The sequence below is a fragment of the Psammomys obesus genome, unplaced genomic scaffold (assembly GCF_907164565.1).
Source record: "Psammomys obesus unplaced genomic scaffold, mPsaObe1.curated_primary_1811, whole genome shotgun sequence".
Lineage (NCBI taxonomy): Eukaryota > Metazoa > Chordata > Mammalia > Rodentia > Muridae > Psammomys > Psammomys obesus.
The window spans coordinates 7,712,699-7,734,734 of NW_026586816.1; the positions used below are offsets into that span (position 1 = coordinate 7,712,699).

Genomic DNA, 22,036 nt, shown 5'->3' on the forward strand with positions numbered 1-22,036 from the left:
TGTCATCCTCGCATCTTCAAGCCTAAGAACTGTGTATCACAGTAAATATAAAGAATTCAGTCTGGCGAGACAGAGCAAGGCATCAACAGGCAGAGCACCCTGAGATAAAAGCAACGCGAAGGTGAATGGAAAGAGGGCAGTTCCAGCAGGCAGAGCACCCTGAAATAAAACCCACACGAAGGCAAATGGTGAGAGCGCCATTCCAGCAGGCAGAACTGCTGAGTGTCTGCACACCTGGCCTCTGTGAACTGTTCCAGGAAGCTACCCTGCACACTGTAGGTTTACGGTTATCGGTGACCTCTACCCACCCACAACAGGAGTCTTTTTTCTGCCAAATTTAGGAGAGACAAACATATCCCAAGGTGCTGCTGTAGGACAAAACCATCCAGGGCTGGAAATCACTGGGGCAGGGGGATTCCGGGAAGAGAAGGGGAGGGAGGAACTTAGAGCAGAGGAGGGAGAGGGCTATGATCGGGGTATAAAGTGAATATATAAATTAAAAATAAATGAAAAAAAAACCAAACAAACAAATGTAGGCTTTCCTCAATTCAGGGGGTCTGGGTGGGTCTCGAGCTCCAAACATCAGGATTCTTTGACAAAGTTATAAAAGTTTCAATTATGTATTGTCAAGTGAGAAAAATTAGCAACCTTAAGTTCTCTAGTAAGACTTACACTTGACAAAATTTGACTTCCATTTTTCACCAGAGACCCTTTCCTTCTTCTTACAGTCAGTGGAAAGTATACAGGGTGAATTCTACATATTGTAAAATACGAACCTTTTATATAAAGAACAAGGAGAGTCTGGGCTGAAATCACAAAAAGATTATTTGCTTCAGGCCATGTAGCAGTACACTGTAACCATAAATTATCTGCAATGGAAGAGTATGATAATTCCATAAAGCTGCCATATTCTGCTTCCAAATAATACATCTGGAAGGAAAAAGCCAAATGTGCTTCACCCCACAGCAGGAACTAAAACTGTTAGGAGGCCTTCGCTGAGTTCTCACCTTTGCAATTTCTTTATGCCTTTCTGATAGGCACAGTCATGGGCTCAGTTATGTCCCTCTGACATTTGATTAAACTCCTCACACCGTGTCCCTCTGGATGAAGTACTGGTAGATTTAGTTTATTTTTAGATATAGGGCTTTAAAAGTGTGATTAAGTAAAGTCCTTATCTAAAGTGACCAGTGTCCTTATACAAGGAGACAGACAGACCACCAACCACCCATGAAGACAGGTGGGTGGGTGGGATATGACCATGTACGTGCCCAGGAGGTCTCAGAACATGGCACTCCTACCAATATCTTGATCTTCAACTTCCAGACTCCAGAAATGTGATCAAATACTCCCTGTTGGTTAAACCATTCCCCCCGTATCTCATTTCTGCAGCCCTACAAGAGCCAACACTGGTGATGTAGCTTCTTCGTTGTCACTCTGAGATCTCACTTCCACATTGCTTCTCGCCTGCCATATTGCCTGGATGATCTAGAGAAGTCAACTTTGAGAACTCTGATAAAACACCAGTTTGACTCATTAGGACCAGTTCCATGAGTGCATTTCCATGGGTGGGACGGGGAAGAAGAATGGTGGCTTTCAGAAGCAATGGGATGCAAGCAACTTAAGCAGGAGGCTTCCCTAGTGCTCCAGACACATCCTGTCAAAAGACCACAGACTTTCCTGATTATGCTGTGGAAAAGAATAGCTTATTACCTACCACCTGGGCGATGACAGATGCTGGTCCCTGTTTAAAATATATTGCTGCCTCCTAGCTTCATGCTGGAGTTTATTTAAGTATGGCTCATTTTCTATAACTACGAAGTGGAGTGTCAGGATAAAATATATAGTAACCAACTTGCCATACATTTTTCCAGGCCTGCCATGAGCTGTCTGAAACACTGCTTTAGGCCATCACCTTTGGCTTATTTAAACCCATACTCCCAGTGTGGGTGCTTGCTATTTGCCTCATTGTTCCTTATCCCACTGACCCAAAACCAAACACACCCCACAGCTGCTGGTCCAGTTCAAACCTAATAGTCCAAAACAAAGTCTCATAAATATCTCCCCCCTTCCTGAATGTTTTCTCCAAAGAGCAAATCCATCAACCCCTAAAGGACCCTAAGGAGGAAAGAGTCCTGCCATCTCTCTACCTCTCCCACCCCTTCTCTGCTGGATAGTTCATGTCAAATTGACACAAATTAGAGTCATCTGAGAGGAGGGGACCTTAATTGAGAAACTGCCTCCAAAGAATAGGCTGTAAGCAGGCAGAGCCTGTAGAGTGCTTTCTTAATTACTCATCAATATGGCAGGGCCCGGACCATTGTGGGTGTGGATACCTTTTGCTGGTAGTCCTGGGATCTATAAGAAAGCAAGCTGAGTAGGCCATAATGGGCAAGGCAGAAAGTAGCACTCCCCCACCCCATTTCTATCTCATGACCTCTGCATCAGCTTGTGTCTACCGATGCCTGCTAAGTTTGAGTTTCTGCCTTAGCGTCCCTCAGTGGACAAATATTCAGGATATGGAAGCCAGCGAAGCCCTTTCCTAACAAGTTGCTTTTGGTCATAGTGTTTACCCACAGCAGTAACAACTCCAGCTGAGACACCATCTGTCTGCTCCCCAAGCTTCAGGCTGCCCTAGCCTTCTCTGCACCCACAATCCCTCTGCACCTAAGCATAATCTATTGTTTCTTATTTTTCATTTTATTTTCTGCAGTAATTTACCATATACACACAAATTATCTTTGCCCTGTGCCCCTTTCTAGACAGACGGTCTGGGAGGGCGAGACGGCACGATGGGTGACGGTGCTTGCTGCCAAGTCTGATGGCCTGAGTTCAGTCCGTGCTTGGACCCACACGACAGGAAGCCAGAACTGATTCCTGCAAGCTATTCTCTGACCTCTGTGTACAACGTGTGTGCATGTGTATATAAATACATAATTCAAGACAGATGGACCTCAAGAACCTTAGAATGATGCCATCACAAAAGATATCACAATAGAGGATTAATGTGGTAGCAATGTTTCCAGCAATGTCATGAGAATTGGCTGATCAGCTCATGTAAAGAAATGATGTCTGGCTGATTAAAATAATCAATCCCTATGTTAATCCTAAAGTGGACATCGTAACTTTGATAGTATTCTGAAATCCTGGTCCTGGCTGGAAAAAAGATGACCTAGCGTAGTGGTTCTGGACCTTCCCAGTGGCCTTTGAGTACAATCACTCCTGCTCTGGTGACTCCCAACCAAAACATTATTTTGCTGCTCCTTCGTAACAACAATTTATGATTCCTAAATACAATCTATGATTCCTAACATAAATAAAATAACATAAATATCTGATATGAAGGAGATCTTACATGCAACCCCTGTGAAAGAGTACTTTGACCCCCAAAAGTGCTGGGGCCCACAGGTTGAGAAGCGCTGTTCTCAGAAGAGCCCATTCTTCCCCATTAGCTCTCAGACTGTCACATTTCTGTATTTATTTATCTCACCTCCAAAGTGAGTGCGCTTAAAAGACATACAGGAACTGAACTCAAGGTTGACTTCCAGAGGAAAGGTACAAAGGGCGCCCGGTGTAGATCCAACCAATGGACCAAGGGACAGAGAGCTCTGCCAGGCCCAGAACAGGTGGGGTTCATTCTCACGTCCAACAAAATTCTTGTTTTGTTGTTCTGATTCATTTTCTTACGAAGGTGTGGGGTCTTTAAAGTCCTGTTTTCCTTAGTGTAGGACTGAGGGGACAGAGAACCTGGTGTCCAGGGCCCTCCTCCGAGCAAAGGACTGAATAGCCTGCTCCACAATTAAACTGACATGATCCCAGCCTCTCTCTCATGGCTTTCTATAGAGTATGAGATGGCCCCAGGCACAAGGACAAGAAAATTACACTTTTTTTTTTAACCTTAACCCCAGGCCACCTTGGGCCAAACTATGAACAAATACATTTTTCTTTGCCAATTTTAGTTTTCTAGTTTAATTGGAATGCAGGAAAATTGACAGTAGGGTTTGAACCTATTGTTTGGTGACAATAGAGGTTAGGAACATAGTTTGTCTTGAGTATGGTGTTTTCCACTTTATCTTGCATTGGTGTCTTCTCTCTTTGGTTTCAGATATCTAGTTGTGGGCTTTATAAACTTGAGATCAAAGTATCCCCAAACAAAGTAGTTTGTTTTCATATAAATATAACTTTTGTGAACTACTATTGTTGTGTTGAGAAAGTTATAAATGCTAGTTAGCGATAGTCCAGGAAATTATATATATACCAAGCCAGGAAAGATTATTTTCTAATCAAAGATGGCATGGTTATGAATTAAGCATAAATTCAAATAAAGACAGATAATGTATACCATTCATATTAACAGTCACACATTCCATTAGATGTAGTCTTTACTTCGCATTTTAAACTTAGGACTTACAAAGGTCTAATGCCTCCACATTGTATAAATATGCTCGATTGTTGGAGATTTTGACATTTAGTTGGAAATGTACTTACTATTATAATTATGAAACGGAAATAATTTCATGAGCATAGTGTGCTTTGAAATATTAATGTGAAACCAAGAAAATTTTATTATTATTTTTCTACTTGTGTAAATTCTGAGATGGGTATTTTTGGATTCATATAAATCAGCAATGTTTCAAATGGTAATTTATTTGCACAGTTGTTAACAAATTTTAGACCCTTAAGCCTTCCTTACGTTTTAAAATTTGCAGTAAGATATCTGTGCCCTGTACTTTTACAAATATCTTCAGACTGATAAGACATGAAAATGACTATGACATCGTTATTTCTAAACATCTTGAAGAGTCTAAAGTCAGCTCATAAACTGATAGTGAGAAGGCCTGAGAATTTTTACATCACACAGACCATAAAGTTGTAATTTTTCATAAAGGACAATTCCTTCCAAGAATTGTCAGAAAGACAAGCCCTGCCAAACTCACTGGGTCCTAAAGGAGATCGGGAGAACATGTAGAGCGAGAGGATGGAAACGGAAAAGAAGTTGCCGGGTTATGTGGAGACACGTTTAGCAAACTGGTCTCATTTTGGCAACTGCTTATTAAATAGCAATTAGCGCCCTGTACTGTTAAGTATTGAGATACTGAAACTTATAAATGTAAAGGAAAGGTAGAGAAAAGATAAGTGTGTGTGTGTGTGTGTGTGTGTGTGTGTGTGTAGTCACAACCAGTCAGAGGGGAGTCCAAGGAATACACATAGCATTTCAGCAGAGGAAATCCTTTCTAGGCCTAAGTGAATTTTTATCACATTAGTCACTTAATTATGACATTAGGGTCCACACTGAGGAGCGTGGTCTATCTAGAGCACCAATGGAGAGCTGGCATCATCTGCTTATTTTTACTTTTAAGCACTACCTGCTCCAGCCACTGAGTCCTCTTGGAGCTGTGGCATGCTCTTTCTTGTTTGGCTGTGACAGACTGCATGAGAAGAGAGTATACCAATACCCTTAATTCTCTCCTTCTCACGTACCGTTTCACTACTAATTGCCGGAAAAAGTGGAGATGGAAACCAAAACCAAAAAAGAAAAAAAGAGAAAAGAAAGAGAGAGTAAGCTATCCAAAAGGCAGCCACTGACAATGCTCATGCAAGCTTACAGCTTTGTATAAGCCATTCTTAACATGGCTAAGGGAAGCACTCTGGCACCATGACCATAAAAATAACAGGGCATTAAACAAGCCACCCTAACAGGCTGTAAGAGGAAGGATGGGAAAAAATATTCAAATTACCCTAGCCCAACTAATGGCATATTCAATCCTAAATCCATTACTCAAGGTTCTTAGTAACCCGTAGGCCTCTCCCACACTCTAAAAAGAAGTGTGAAGAAAGGTGAATGACGGCCATTCTCAGATTGCCCAAGAAATGGCCATGCAATCATTGTAGTTCAAGGAGAGAAAATTGGGTAGAATGAGGATGAAATGCAGGAAAGTCTGAATTCTGACTACAAATATAAATGGGTTTCCTCCAGTTTTCAACAAAGGAGTTTATTGCTGTATGCATGCATTCGGAAGTCTTACAAGTTGAGGGGGGACTAGATTATACAGTTTGGGACTAGGAAATGCCCTCTGGGAATCATCTGGTCCAAGCCTCAATTGATGCCAGGAACTGACACTGAAAGCTGGGCTGCCTTGCCTGGGACAGCACAGTGACCTCATGGGGTAGGGAGGGTTAGGGCCCAGAATCCTTAGCACTTCCTGCCGTTCTTGGACACTGGGACACCAGTTTGCAGGCTGGCCACAATCATGGAAATCTCAGGACAGTTCTGACAATGGCAAAGGGAACACCAGGAAAAAGAAGCCCCACTCCTCCACCCTTCATTCTAATGGGAACAAAATAGCTTTACTCACCAACAGGGAAGAACTCACTCATTTTCTTTTTGTAGATTTTGAAGTCAACTTCTAGGAAGACACAGAAGATGACTCGATCCACCTAGAAGCAAACAAGAAGCACTTGAAGTGGAAGGGGATATGGCAAATGCTTACTCCAAACAGCTTTAGAACAAATGAAGACAAATGTGAAAGATTTGTACAGATTTTTGTTGATGAAGTACTAGCTATATTACAGGTGATCAGGCACGATTCAAGTGTGTGTGTGTGTGTGTGCACTCTAGTGTATGAGTGTGTACCTTAGTGTGCATGCTGGGTTTGTTTGTTTTTGTTTTTGCATGCTCTGTTTATAATGAAGCATGGGTGTTTTGGTGCTTCAGTGGAAAGATGCTACATAAATAAGAAAGAATAAATGATAATACACCATGAATGTGGAGATTTTGACAGGATATCTAGACTTTGTATTCTTTTAAAAAGCCACAGGAGAGCAGATAGACAAGTGACAATACAGCCCGTCAAGGAACAAATAGCACTTTGTTCTGATCTTGTTAGACAAATACAGTCATCAAACCCATAATCTTCAAATGTGGCCTAAAAAGCTTCCATGAGTCTAATTTACATGAAGTCACTTGCTTTTAGCCTAACATACTCAAAAGGAAAAAAAAAGCATCATAAATAAAATGTTGACAGTACCACAAGGTCAATGAACACGTAATTTGTTGGTATCGTTGGGTAAACGTCACCGCAGAAGTAAAGTGCATGCACAGTCTCCTTTTATTCCATTTTGAGAGAGCGTCAGCACGTGCAGGGCTTCTTTACACTATTCAAGGATAATGTGCCAAGAAAGGGAGACATGAGCTACACACAGTAGCTTACCGACATCTCATAGTGACTCAGGAACTCAGTTTTGTGTCTAGAACATAAACACCCCTCTACTACCTTTAACAATGAGGAATAAAGTTTAAAACCATTCTACCAAGGTAGAACTGACAGCCGAATAAAACGGCCTGGCATTTCCTGCAGGACTGGGGGGTAGATGGGTGAACACACAGCGGGGCGAGATGGAACCCACGTGAGTGTCAGCCAGCTAACCCTTACACTCTTCCACCATGTGGAATGCAGATCCTGCCACTCTGGGTGACAGCTTTCAGTGGCAAAGGGGCTCTGGGGTGCGACATGGCAGCTGTGTCTCCTGTGACTGTGAGATCACCTGAGGTAAACGAGTCTGGAGGGAGATAGGTATCCCTACTATGCTCACGAGTCTCTTCTTCATTGAGGCTGCACTGCCTCCTGGCCAGTCATGGGAATTCCATCCCACAGGGAACCAGCTACCCTTCAAGTGCCTCAGCAATTCCATTACAAAACAAACACACACATCTTGCCTTAAAAAACAGAAAGATAGGGTTCAAATGAGCAGATTTCTTTTTTCCTATTTTTGATTTTGGATCAGATATCTGGTCCCATCCCTGTATCATTAATGCTGTCTACATACACACAAAGTACAGATTCCATATCAAATCATTTTCCAGGTGAACTATAATTTTAGTTGAAAGAGCAAGAGCAAGACAGCAAGAGATAGAGGCCTGTGCATGCCCGCACTCTTTTATGACATGTTTGATATCCAGTGGCTAAAGCCCAAAACCGTCATATTGAATGACAGAAATGTGTTGCTGAAGGGAAGATTCTATAAAGCCATTTCTACATCATTTTAAAAACATAAAGATATAACAACGTACAGATCCATCCACTAGGACCATGAAAATAATCAATTTTAAGGACATTGGGTTAAGTGGCTCTGAGTTCCTTTATAAGCAGCACAAAGATAAGCAGAAAAAAAGAAACTTGAGCTCAACTAAGGAGAAGCTGCCAGCTGCCCGCTAAAGCGGTTTCAGTGGAGTGAGTGGGGAAGCACCTGGTCCACTGTGGATCAAATACCTTTTGCCTCGCGTCCTTGTGCACCCTACCAAAGCCTCCTCGTGCAATCTGAATGATGGCCAACAGTGCAGGCAGCCTGTCCGACCTCTAAAATGTTGGCACTGAGACTGCCTCAACTTCCAGTGTGTTGTTTCCTCTTTCATCTGTACTAACGTATGCAAACATAAGAATAACATTCGTAGGTTTAGGATGGTGGTTATTTCTGCAAAGGGAAGAGATTTGGATCATTGATACTTTCTTAGAGAATAAAGAGATTTAAAACAATATAGCACCGAGCTGGTAGCTATTAACTATGGGGGTAAGTATGTACATAAATAATTTTATCTATTTTTTTCATGATTAAAACACTTCATAATTAAAGGTCTTAAGGCTTAAGGTTGATATGATTCTGTTGTATTCCCTTCGTCATACTCAGTTTTCTAGCTATGACGAATCTCTTGGAGTTTGCTGAGCCTGTACTCATTCTTCTGTGCCTATGAGTGTTGCTGGTTTTGCCTTTACACTCTTCATGGTCATACTGCTTCTAAATCACCTCGTTGTGGTAAGAGCTCAAAACTGAGACCTTCGCTTTACTGCAAACTTGACGTGATGGCGTCAAACAATTGCTCAGGATTCTGTTTCCTGTCAGGCTTCTCTATACTTAAGAACCGAAAATCAGCTGGTTTTAAAATCATTCATGTCCTTTCTGTGTGTGTATGAACGTGTGAATGTGAACGAATGTGTGTGCTCCCATATTGGGGGCTATTTAGTAGCGATGCGATTAGCTTCAAACACCAGGCAGTCAATACCCAGATCATCCGAGCAAGGGGGCGTAAACTATTTCTGGCACATTCAGCTTGGTGACCACGGGAACAATATGAGTCCAAAATTCATCAGCTCCATTAATTTTCCCCATTAAAAAGGGGGATGTTGAAGATGGGGCCCTTTAATTTTAGAATAATTGAATGCTCTGGCTATCAGTCCTGACTCAGGCCTAACACAGAAATCAGCCTGCAAGCAAATGGAATCTAAGCATTACTTTCCTTCACTACACACTGACTACACATTTGCATACCCCCGTGCACATCTATATTCTCTGGGGAGCTCGTGGAGGAGGGCCCACTTAACTGATAAACCCTCCTTAGTGTCATTTCACTACTGATACTTGTTCAGCCCATGGTTCTCTGTATAGCGTGAGATGAAGGCATTCTTTTCACTGAGGACTGGGATCTAACTCCCACCTCTTAAGTCTGGGAGGCCTGTGGCCGTGAAGAAAAGATGTTAAGTGGTTTTTGAGTGACAGGAGGCAATGTGGATTCTGTCTGGTAGTCTTGGGAGGAGACTTCGTATACACAACCTTCCTGTCTGACAGAAGCAGCGAGGGCATGTGGAGAACGCCATGCAGCTCTTCTGGCCATACTCCAGCTGGAAGGGGGTGGCCTCTCCATGATTTCAGCTCCAGGCGTTGGGTCGCCCCTGCTGATGCCCATGGAACACAGAAGAGCCACTCCTGCTAGACATTCACTGCAAATTCCTACGCAGAGACACAGAAACATGAAACTGCAGACTTTCCAGCTCTTCGGTACTTTACGTTTGTCGAGGAGAGGAAGACACAGGGAGTTACTGGGTGGCAGGAAGACTAGAAAGCTGATGTGTGGGGGAGGAGGGCCCTGCATAGTATGTCCTAACCCTGGGTGAATTTTATGAGAACCTTCACAGCCTAACACAGCATCACTTTCTTATCTTTTTTTTTAATTAATTACAGTTTATTCACTTTGTATCCCCCCATAAGCCTCTCCCTCCTCCCCTCCTGATCCCACCCTCCCACCCCCTTCTTCACAGATGCCCCTCCCTAAGTCCACTGATAGGGGAGGTCCTCCTCTCCTTCCTTCTGATCTTAGTCTATCAGATCTCATCAGGACTGGCTGTATTGTCATTTTCTATGGCCTGGTAAGGCTGCTCCCCCCTCAGGGGGAGGTGATCAAAGAGCAGGCCAATCAGATTATGTCAGAGGCAGTCCCTCTTCCCATTACTATGGAAGACACTTGGATACTAAACTGCCATGGGCTACATCTGTGCAGGGGTTCTAGGTTATCTCCATGCCTGGTACTTGCTTGGAGTATGAGTCTCTGGGAAGACCCCTGTGTTCAAATTTCTGGTTCTGTTGCTCTCCTTATGGAGTTCCTGTCCTCTCCAGATCTTACTATTTCCCATTTCTTACATAAGATTCCATGCACACTGCCCAACAGTTGGCCCTAAGTCTCAGCATCTGCTTTGATAGTCTACAGGGCAGAGCCTTCCGTGGTGGGTTTCTAGCTTGTTTCCTGTTTTCTTCTTCTTCTGATGTCCTTCCTCTTTGCCTTTCACCTTACACCCGTCAGAATGGCCAAGATGAAAACCTTGAGTGACAACACATGGTGCAGAGGCTGTGGAGAGAGGGGAACCCTCCTCCACTGCTGGTGGGAATGTAAACTTGTACAACCACTCTGGAAATCAATCTGGCTCTTTCTCAGACAACTAGGAATAGCGCTTCCTCAAGATCCAGCCATACCACTCCTAGGCATATATCCAAAAGAGGCTCAAGTACACAATAAGGACATTTCCTCAACGATATTTGTAGCAGCTTTATTTGTAATAGCCAGAAGCTGGAAACAGCCCAGATGCCCCTCAACTGAAGAATGGATGCAGAAATTGTGGTACATCTACACAATGGAATATTCCTCAACAATGAAAAATAAGGAAATCATGAAATTTGCAGGTAAATGGTGGGACCTGGAAAGGATCAACCTGAGTGAGCTGTCCCAGAAGCAAAAAGATATACATGGTATATACTCACTCATATAGACATGTAATATAGGATAAACCTACTAAAATCTTACATCTAAAGAATCTAATCAAGAGAGAGGACCCTGACTAAAATGCTCAATCCCCACTTTATTTTCTTAAAGCCATTGGAGAATTTCATAAAACGATGGCCCTTGAGAGCCCATTCATTTATTCATCCGTGAGTGAATTGCAGCCAGGTAGCCGGGCATCGGCCCCACGCTACTCCCTGCCTCTGAAATAAGAGTTCAGAAATCAAGTGGCCTTTTTTTTTGTATGAGAGAAGTGATTAATGATAAATACCACAGGGCTTCTCACTTCAAATCCTGATATTTTTTCCCTTTGATATTGCCCCAAGGAAGTCCCACAACATTGCATTTCTAGGCCAGTCCCTACATAAGAGAGGGTAGGTGGTTATCACCTCCGTGGCCGCTGTTTCCATGTGTGTCATAAAAGGACTGAAGGAGGCCGTCACCAGTGTCTCACCCAGGGCTGTTACCGTCGCTCCTCGCAGCTGTTCTGCACTGTGTGACTTCAGTAAATCAGACCTACCCTTCCATGAGGGGATCTGGGTAGGGCCTGGAGGGGAGGCGGGGACAGTTCCTTGCAATTTGCCGAGCAGGCACACAGCCATAGCTTTGGCTAGCAAAGTGTGTCTAAAGCTCCAGGCAGGCTGTGTGGATTCCTGAGGGTCACTTCCTGAGGCAGAAATTCGGGCTTCTACGGCTTCTTCTGCTCCCTGCCTCGGGTTCTCTAATCCTGACTTTGCACACATGCATCCTAAGTCCTTTCGCATGATGTTGCAGTTTGAGTATCAAAGCAACGAGGTCACTTTGTCCCAGTGGGTTCCCGTTTTCGTCATGGCTTCCGCGTTGTCCTTATTCTTTTCCATTTTCTCTTCAGCTTTAATCTTGAATTGTTTCTAGACCATACACCCTACTGACACACTCCTTAGAAGCCTAGCCTATGGGCTGCTGGTAGGCTTTCTCCTCTGACCCGGAAGCATCCCTCTGTGGTTGCGTATTTCTCACTTTGCCATTGTTGCATACTGAATTGTTAGGGTTGTTTGTTTGTTTGTTTTTAAAGGAAAAGCTTTACTCCCTATATAACTCACAGAATCATGCCTCTCCCGTTAAACTGCAAATGATATAGTCTTTGCAACAGCTCAGTGAGAATTATATCATACAAACAAACTCGGTGAAGCACAAAAAGAATAACAATGTTCATTTTCAGAGATGTGTGACCTGTCAAGAAGATTTAACTCCTAGTTATTTCCTTCAAATGAATGTCTGTGAGTCCTAGCCTTGTAGGACTCCTCAGTGAACTTCCCAAAGTGTGTATCTACTCTTTTGTAACCAATTTCACATGTTTAAAAGGACTTACTTTGTGTTAACAATTGATCAGCTAATTCCATTTGATCTACAATCAAAAGCACAAAAGGCAACCCTAATCCATTCTGGAATTTACCGCTCGATGCAGTTTTCATGATACTGTAAATAAACATCTTATAAAGAACCAGGAGACACTCATCATTGTCTCATTAGTTGATGGCACAGGCCTTGTGTCTCACTAGTTCATGGCAAAGGTCCTCACCTAATTTGTAGCTTCAGACAATGACAAAGTTCACAACTCAGCAAAGAAACTTGATAAAAGATGTGGGTCTGCAGCAGATCCTTTTTCAAACTGTTAAAAAGCGACACTGGCAGACTGCCTATCTCATTCGCAGCAGGCCTGTAAGTAGGTGTGTAATGGAGGCGATCCTAAGTCCATGACTGCAGTTCGGGGTTGGTGTTCTAACACAGGGTACTCACTGGGTTCAGAGCAACAGCAGCGATCTTCGATAACCTAGCAGGGGTTAAAACCCAATGGCTCTTTAAGATGAAAATGCGACATCAAATATTGGTGCATACGCAGGCTAACAAGAACTTTCACAAGTAGCTAAAATGAGTACAATCATTTTGAAATGCTTTTGACAATAAAACTACTAAATTAGGTAACTATCTGCATATGCTGTGACCTTGTAATGTCCCTCCTAGGTGCACACCAACTGATATGTTCCCAGAAGCAGTGTGGCAGTGTGTCCACTCTTGCTATTTAGTACCTCCAGTCTGCCAGCTCCTTAACTGGCCATAATGCATAAACACACCAGTCCATCATCACACGATGGAATATTACAAACCAATGAAAATGAAAAAAAACAAGTCAACAGGAACATATGGAACACAGGTAAATGGTACAGTGATGTTTAAAAACCAATTAAAAGCAGAATACACTAAATAATTATATTTCTATGATGTTCAAAAGTATTTAGAAGTAGATTAAATCAGCTGAGCAGTTAGAAATTACCACATCAATTATTCCAGGCTGTGTGCTGCTAGAAGGCAAGCTAGAGAATGTGTAATATCCTTTTTCTGTTTTAATTTGGATTCTGGTTCCCTGGACATACTGTTCGGTTTGTAAAAATTTACCAAGTTGTGTACCCAGGAACTGTGTGTAAACTACACTTCAATAGAATTTTTTAAAGGTTGAAAGTCTGTGCTGCAGTTGTCTTGGTCAACAATCAAAAATCTATTTTCATTGACTTAGAGGTTGAAAAAGTCCTTTAAAGGCTGACCTTCAAAAGGCAGTCCCTCCATATATTTCCACTGATGCCAACTGCTGCTCACCCATCAAGGCTTACAGGAGTAAAGATGTATTTCTTTCACCAAGATATCCATTAATCCACAGTGGGGGGGGGGTTCATGCCCCATAAACATGATGACATAAGTCCTATTAATCTTCAGTATCATCTCCACTGTTGGTGAAGAGGTTACACAGGGAGGCATGCTGGGAGTATCTGGAGCTGACCTCCATTTTTCATGCTAGCAGGCAGAGGACAGCTGACATAGTCAAGATTAGCTTGTATTCAGCCAGAATAGGAGGATGAAAGGGTTCTGATCAATTTAAGTGGCTTGCCCAGTGACACTCAGAGCTGGTGTGCATGTAAATGTTGGTACGACTGAGGTTTACCTTGTCTAAGCAACACTGAATAAACTGGGCTGGGGGTTGGAATTGCTGCCTTCTTGTACCAAACCAACAGCCTCATCCGTACAGGCTGCAGAGGGGTAGATTTCCCAACAGCCTTTTCTGCTAATAAGTGATTTAATCTTCAGAATTTACCAAAGTTGAGCAAAGACAGATTTTGGAGAGGGTGTAGGTTTGGGATGACTGGAGCTTCCTTGAGGCTGTGAATAAGCAAAAGAGAAATACGATGGTAAGATGACTGTAGGCTGACAGAGAAAGCGAACCAGAAACTTGAGATGCTTAGAGCTTGGTCCCTCCTGGTATGCTAAAGGAAGCAAGGAAGAATCTTACCTGCCTCCTGTGTTTTAGTTTCCCATTGTGGTATAAGAAATCACCACAAAAGCAACGGCTTCAAACAACAGTATTTACTATCTCACCTGTTTTACGCTCACAGTAAATCCAGGCCTACCCTATCGAGTCCTCGGGCCAGAGTCTCAAAGGCCACAGCCAAGGTTTTATGGATATTGCAGTCCTCCTGTAAGGTTAGGGATTGCCTCCAAACCTCCTTTTCTAGCTCTCAGCAGAAGTCTCTTCCTCACTCTTAAAGTTGTTGACCAGAGATGGCATTTAGCTCCATTTGGCTAAGAGTAATTCCTACCTGTGTATGTGGACACGAGTGCTTCTGCCTCCTGAGCTAGTCTTCAGGATGTTCCTCAAGTGTCCTCCAAACTCGAGTCCTTTTAAAGAACCCATCTAGTTAGGGGGCTGAAGAGAGAGCTCCATCGATAAAGACTCTTGTTGCCCAAGCCTCACACACACACACACACACACACACACATCATATTAAACAAAGTACCTTTCTAATTAGGTCAGGCCCAGTAGGACAATCTCTCTTTTAATTAAGTCATTGATTAAACACCTTAGTCAGAGCTGTGACAATCGCTTTTCCTAATCAAGAGCATCAGTGAATTATGTTTGCCATGTGCACCTTCACAGAAGAGACATCTGAACAAAACAAGCACACACAGAGATGGGAACAGGCGTCCTAGGAGCCACCTTACGCATCTGCCTCCCATGTAAGCCATCCCTGTTAACAACTGCCCATTTCCCAGTTGTTTTTACCATTACCCTGTGTTCTGACCTCAAGGAAGCCACGTAACCTGTCTAAGCCTGTCTCCTCAACTCTAACATGGACATAGAGACATGGTAGGTCTTAGGGTCTTCAAGCAATGTCTGTTTCTTAGCTTGGACTTCTGTGGGCCCAGCATCCAGGATAGTGTGATGGTGTTTCTGCTCAAAGCATCACTAGGCAGAAGTCAAAGTGTCAGCTGGCTTGGGCTCTGAAAGCTCTGCAAGTTCCTAGGAAGCTCATTTTGGCAGGTGGCAGATTCAGTTCCCCATTTCCCTGCTGGTAGACCACTGGGTCCATCTCACTAGCTCCCTGAAGCTTGCTGCAGGTTTGTTTTATTTTATTTTTGGATTGTATGCTCAAGCCAGAAAAGATATATCAAATCCTCCTTGGTTTTGAACCTCTCTTCCTGGCTGACACCAGTGACCTCTAAATCCAGATGGAAAAAACACATGTGATGGGGTGATGACTGCCTGGGTAGGCACCCAATTTGAGGGTGAAATGATCTGGGGCCTTTGTTACTCAGCAAAGGTCCTTTGCACCAGTTTCTCAACTGGTTTTCTACACCAGATCACACCAGTGTCCGAGCCAGATGAGCCTGCCACAGGTGCTTTTCTAGTAAAAGGTATCCCATCTCTAGTTTCAAAGGAATTCATCCTATCTTAAAAAGAAAAAAATAAAAAATGGCTGATAAAATGTGGAGAACACCTATGAACTACAAATAGGAGGGGCAGAGTCATACAGAGACAAACGCCTTCACTGCACAGCTGCATGCTTTTTTGGCCTCTTTCCTCAGCCTGCTAGCCCACTTTCTATTCCTAGGAATGCTTTTCTTTAAGATTTATTTTCATCTATGAAAACACATGCGAGTTTATGCTCAGGTGTATGCGCATGCCCACAGAGGCTAGAAAAGGGCACCAGATCCTGGAGTTCCCAGTATCTGTGGGCCATCAGATGTGTTCTAGGAACCAAACTCCAGACCTCGGCAAAACTGTGGTACCATAATGGCCCAGGGCTACAGAAAAGGTCTAAGATGTTTCAACCCTGGAAACCTCTATCATGAGGAAGGCAGGAGTTGGCTACCTCCCAGCTTAGTGCCGCAAAGCAGGCTTCCTCAAAATCAAGAAGGTATTACCCGAGCTGGGCACAGTGGCACATGCCTGTAATCCTAGCACTCAAGGAGGCAGAGGCAGGCAGATCTCTGTGGGTTTGAGGCCAGCCTGGTCTAAAAATCGAGTCTAGGACAGCTAGGGCTACAGAGAGAAACCCTGTCTCAAAAATAAATAAATAAAATAAAATAAAGAAAGAAAGGAAGGAAAAAGAAAGAAAGGAAGAAAGAAAGAAAGAAAGAAAGAAAGAAAGAAAGAAAGAAAGAAAGAAAGAAAGAAAGAAAGAAAGAAAGAACTGAGCCTACAGGGCCTGAGTATGTGGATGAACACCTCTGCCCCGTTCTGTGGTACATGGCTACCCCACAGACCCTGGTCACCTCCCCAGGGGTGTAAATATCCCACCTCCCAACAAACCAAACCAGTTCTCCAAAGGTGTTCCTGGAACTCCTTGCTGACCCAGAGGGTACAATGGCCTCAACCATGCCCAGCTTAACTTCACACCCTCCGGTCCATCCTGGGACACAAAGAGCCTGGCTACCCCAGGGAGAGGAGGACATGGGGAGGCACAGAAGCAAGGGTCCCTAACCGCTGAGCCACCTTTCCAGCTGGCTGCTTTTTCTGTCTCAATAAGCTGTATGTTTCTATTTTTAATTATGTGTCCTTGGTGGAAGCCCTCTGAACTGAAGAAGTCTCTGGCTGAGCATGCCTAAGCATGAAGTAAATTCTTCATGACAATTGGGGCTTTCTCAGTTTCTCTAACTTCTGTGGCTAATCTAAAAGGCATACCTTTTCTCTATTTCCCTGTTCCCAGCAGTTGCCAGGATTCTCAGCCTGTCTGTACTGTTGCTTTCTCTCAGATTCTAAGAAAATTATCATTGAGCTTACACACACACACACACACACACACACACACACACACACCTACCTCAATAGTGCATACACAACTGTTTTCTCTTGGCTCTGACAATCAATGGGAGAAAAATGGTCAGGGGCCACTTGAGCTGCTGTAATGGAAAGATTTCTCAAGGCCCCGTAGAAGTGCTTGTTCTGGTGTTTTAATGTACCTTTAAGTTTCAGTAATTATCTTTCTTGTGTGTCTTGCTTAAAGGTACAAAGCATATTCACACCCATGCCTGCCACAGCAGAATCTGTGTCTCAGGCTCCAAACTACAGAACAAGAGAATTTTCTCACCACGTTCTCAGAGCAGTTGGATGAGCTGGGGAGCATTTATAACCCATAAACATTTAAAGGGCACTTTTTGCATTTTGAAATTGCTTCTGCATGCATGAAAAGGATCCTTTATGGGGGGGGGGACTGAAACCCAGCACAGCTGTCAGTCCTGTGGCAACACTGTTCAGACTCTTCCTGTTTTGTTTTGAAAATTGCTCCTTTTGACTTTTCTTCAACTTAAAAAAAAATGGCCATGTAGCTGAAGAGCCTAAAGTTATTTTGGTTTGGGCTGGAGGGTTATTTGTACAAAAGTTAATTTCCATGTCTGCCTCCTATTGATCAAAATGGACAACCTTGCAAATGTCACATCTGCCATGGTCCTTGAAGCTGCTCCAAAATGCTCAGCATAGAATACAAGTCTGCACATACATGGGCTTTGTACAATTCTAAGTTCTGGCAAATCAAGCTCATCTCCCCAAGCCCTTGAAATCAAAGAAGTGGGGCATGGCACGGGGTGGGGGACAGTTAAGATAAAGCACTTCTGAACTGTCCACTCCCTCTCCATGGTACTTTCTGAGCCTTGGTCAGGCAGGTTGTGCTGTACATGTATAAGCTGGGGCTGATCGCCCCATGGCCAGCAGGTTTCTGTATTTTCTCCAGTTGTAAATCTGAAAGTTACAGGCAGTTAATGGCTGCTGAGAGAATGAGAATAATCTTCAGGGATTATCCCTCTGATTCGGTAAATTATCCAATCCTATGTGGGCAGCCCTAAACACATACATACATGAACAACACTAAGGGGGCTCAGCAGGTTGCATTTATAAATGCATATATGTGTGTGTGTACCATAGTATATATAAATTATGCATGTTTCAACAATACAGACATAAAAGAGCAGCTTACATTTTCACACATGGGCAGGAGCTGTGGTGTGCTGGCTACATATGCCCTTACCTTTAGGACCAAGGCAGACCTTTCTATTTTCTCTTCTGCTATAGGTACTGCAGAATAAAATTTCAGAAGACGGAACACTTTTCCCTTGCTGACTGTAGCAGGTACTTGCTATTTTGCAACATTTCTTCCAACCTTCTCCACCCTTTTAACCCCCTAACACTAAATAGGAGTGGAAAAAGAGAGAGAAGAAAGAGGACATTGTTATCCTTACACTACTTCCTGCTGATGGGGTGTGGATTTCCTTGGTGCAAGTTCAATCTTTGCAGCTAGGACATCTAATTTTTTCTCTTTGTTTCCTCTTTGCTCAAGATTACTTAACAAATCATAACCAACAGTACCCAACCAGTCTGCTCCCCCTATCAGGGATCTAGCATTTATATACCCTCCGAAAGTTCCCAGAATTCCAAATGTCACACACTCACAGAAACTATCAGCAGCTGGCAAAATCACACCCCAGCCAGAGCATGAGGAAACCATATGAAGCATATCACCATACCTGGGAATAAAATGAAAACAAATTCTTATAATCTTTCTATGTTTTTCAAATAACACAAAGTTCCAAAATGCTCGCTACACTGAATCTCTCTTCCAGAATTCAACCCTCCGCAGGAGACAGGTTGTTGAGATCCATAAGCAGTCATCTCTACGGCCCTAAGGGACCTGACAAACCGGATATCAGGCATCTGTGAAACCACCTATGGGCCACCTGGAACCACCTGCGCATGCTCTGGGTCACCTTATAAGAGAACTCGAAGCTCCTCCTCTCTTTTTTTCTCTCCTGCCTCTTCCAGAGAAAGTCTCTGTGACCCCTTCCCCCCCTTTTTCCCCCTTCCCTTCATTTTCCCCTTCCCTCCCCTTCCCCGAATAAACCTCCCCCCTGGAACCGCTCATGATTGGTGAACCCGCCTGTAACTCTCATCCCCGCATGATTTCTATCACAGGTGCAGTCTGTTCACTTCAACAGGACGCAAGTCTGAAGGAGCGTATAGTAAAGTCACGAGGCTGTGTCCCTTCGCACCCCAATGGCCGGACTCTCCATCCCCTTTATTTCCAAATTTTTCCAAATCAGTATCTCCGAATTTGAAAAGAAGACTTTAAAGAGGAGCTAAAATTAAGTCTTTAACTATAAGCCAGTAATTGTCTTTCTAAGGAGAGGCACCAGGACACAGAGGGAATTGACATGAAGACCCCAGGAGAGCAAGGCCATTTGCAAGCCACAGAGGGAAAGTCACAAGCCAGGACCTCCATGCCAAACTGTTCTTGTTTCATCTGCGAGCTATAAGGAAATGAATTTTCTGTAGTTTAAACTACATATTCGATGGCATTTGCAACACGCTCCTGGCACGCTAGTCCACCTTAGAAGCTCAGGAATTTTTTGAGGGATCACCTGACTTCTTCACTGTCCTTATCCACAGTACAACTACTCCCAAACTGGCTTCCCAGCATATTACTCCCCGCCCCCCATCCCGGCTGTTGGTATCCATCAAGATTACTTTCCCATGAAGACCCTGACTACAACTTTCACCCTCAGTGTACTGTTTGGATAAACTTGATCCCTGACAACACTTCATAGATTCCATGCCATCTCTCGGCATCTGGCCTGTCAAAAGTTAATTCAGTCCTGGAGTGTCTTAACTCCACCAAAGGACCCAGCTCCGCAATGCATTTTACTGTCACTTTCAGGGTACACTAAGTACCCTCAAACTAAGAAGAGGCTGCCAGGAATAGGTCTTTTGACTCCAATTTTTTCTTCCCCATCCAGTCTGTGACATGAAATTACCCTTCCAATGTTAGAACTATTGTTCATGCAGCTCATGTCAACCCCCGACCCAGCTGCAACTTCCTATTGTATATTTCATACTCCTGCCTCTTGGAACACACTTTCCTCTTTCTTTTATTTGATTAAGAACATCTGCAGAGGTGGTTCAGATACAAAAGTTAATAATTACTCTTTCTTTGTCACAGTAATTAAAAATTTCAAGGAACAATTGTCATTCATTGCTGCCTATGGTTTGCCAATGAGAATGGAGCTTTATAGAGCCCAGGAATCATGACCTTAAAAAATGCCATTATTAGGAGAAATAAAAATCACTCCTCAAAAGGAAAAAGGAGAATGCTCTGCCAAGTCACAGGGTGGCTCCGCAGCCTGGGTATAGGCTCAGAGGGTGGGAGGGTTACCACAGCTCTGTCAGGCCCCCTGGGTATCATCACGTCTTTCCCTTCCATTAGCATCTGACATGCTCTGCAGATGCCATTTACAGTTCAAAGAGAAACTCATTAACATATCTTGGAAAAGAGCAGTTTTGTGGGGACAAAAGCTGTTTTTTTCCTCAAGCTGGTGTCCCTCCCACTTTTGCAAGAAAGAATCTCTTTGTTCAAAAGGCAAACTTCAAGAGAACAATCTCTCTCCAGTAATTTTCCATAGGTTCCAGTCTCAGACACCATGGAGTAGCAAACTGAAGTGGTGCTGTCATCAATTTCCCCTGAGGCTGATGGTAGCCGCAGTGGTGGTGTGTGGTGGGAAGGGGTTATGCTGTTATGATTTGAGTGTGTGCTGTGTATAAAAGACAGGAAGGAAGGAAAAAGGGCAACGACAGTCAGCATTTATCCCCTCACTGGCCCTCTATTCTCTATCTCCTTCCACATGCAGGATTTGTTCCCGGCTTCATTGTTATTCTGCATTTTTGTCTCCTGTGGGCATTGCCTGTACAGTCTGTGTCTTTGAATGCCAGTTAGAAGACCATGTCCCCCACGGAGACTGTAAGTTCCCATAAGGAGACACTGTCTTTTGCTTGGTCATCCTTTCACCTGGCAATTCATGGAGTCAACAGAGGAGTACAGGAAAAAGAAAATCAATGTTGTTTCATGGGACCAACAGGCTCTGAATGGCCTGAATTATAAGTCTCAGACTGTTCTCTCAAAGAAAGACCGTTTGGAGGAAAGTGTTGGTCTTGGTTTCCCTTTAGGTTAGGAGTTGCTTTCACCCTCCTCCCGTTCCCTTGCATCTACTCCAGCCCTGTTTCTGATTCACTCTGTCATTACCCTGAGAGGTTTCAGTAAGGCTGCTTTCCACGTTATATTTTGAACTCCCAACTTTCTGTGGTCTGTTAAGGCTTTTCAGTGTTTATTATCAAATATTTTTGACAGCTAAGTCTCTCTCTGGGGAATGGCATAGAGACAAAGTGCCCCTACAAGTTTCTGCTTCACTTGGGGGTTTTGTCATGTCCTCTTTTATTTAACATCTGCCTGAAATGTCTTTGTAATGATGAAAACAATGTTTATCCTCAAATACTCACTGACCCTAAAGGAAGATCTGCCCTGCTTGAACAATGCCTTCAAGTTCTTGCTGCTCTCTCTCTCCCTGTGTATGTAAGAAGCCCCTCCAGCCAGAAAAAATAGGATATACTAGCAGAAAGCATGTATGCTGGTTATAATATTGTGTGGCAGAGAAAAACAGATGATGAATAATTAGGTCAGCAGGTAGATAGATTCATTTTTTTCCTTTCCTTGCCTAACTGCCTCCTCCACCCCACTTCTTTTCCTTTTCCTTCCTTCCTTCCTTCCTTCCTTCCTTCCTTCCTTCCTTCCTTCCTTCCTTCCT

At 43.4% G+C, this 22,036-nt stretch overlaps 1 protein-coding gene across 6 annotated transcripts in view; it reads right to left on the bottom strand.

The window, feature by feature from the left end:
- Macrod2 (mono-ADP ribosylhydrolase 2) overlaps positions 1–22,036 on the bottom strand; it is a 1,832,027-nt gene that overhangs the window by 197,534 nt on the left and 1,612,457 nt on the right. For all 6 annotated transcript variants that reach the window (XM_055602641.1, XM_055602643.1, XM_055602644.1 and 3 more), the window contains exon 9: positions 6,354–6,435. In XM_055602641.1, the coding sequence (XP_055458616.1) occupies positions 6,354–6,435 (82 nt within the window). The remainder of the gene's footprint in view (positions 1–6,353; positions 6,436–22,036) is intronic.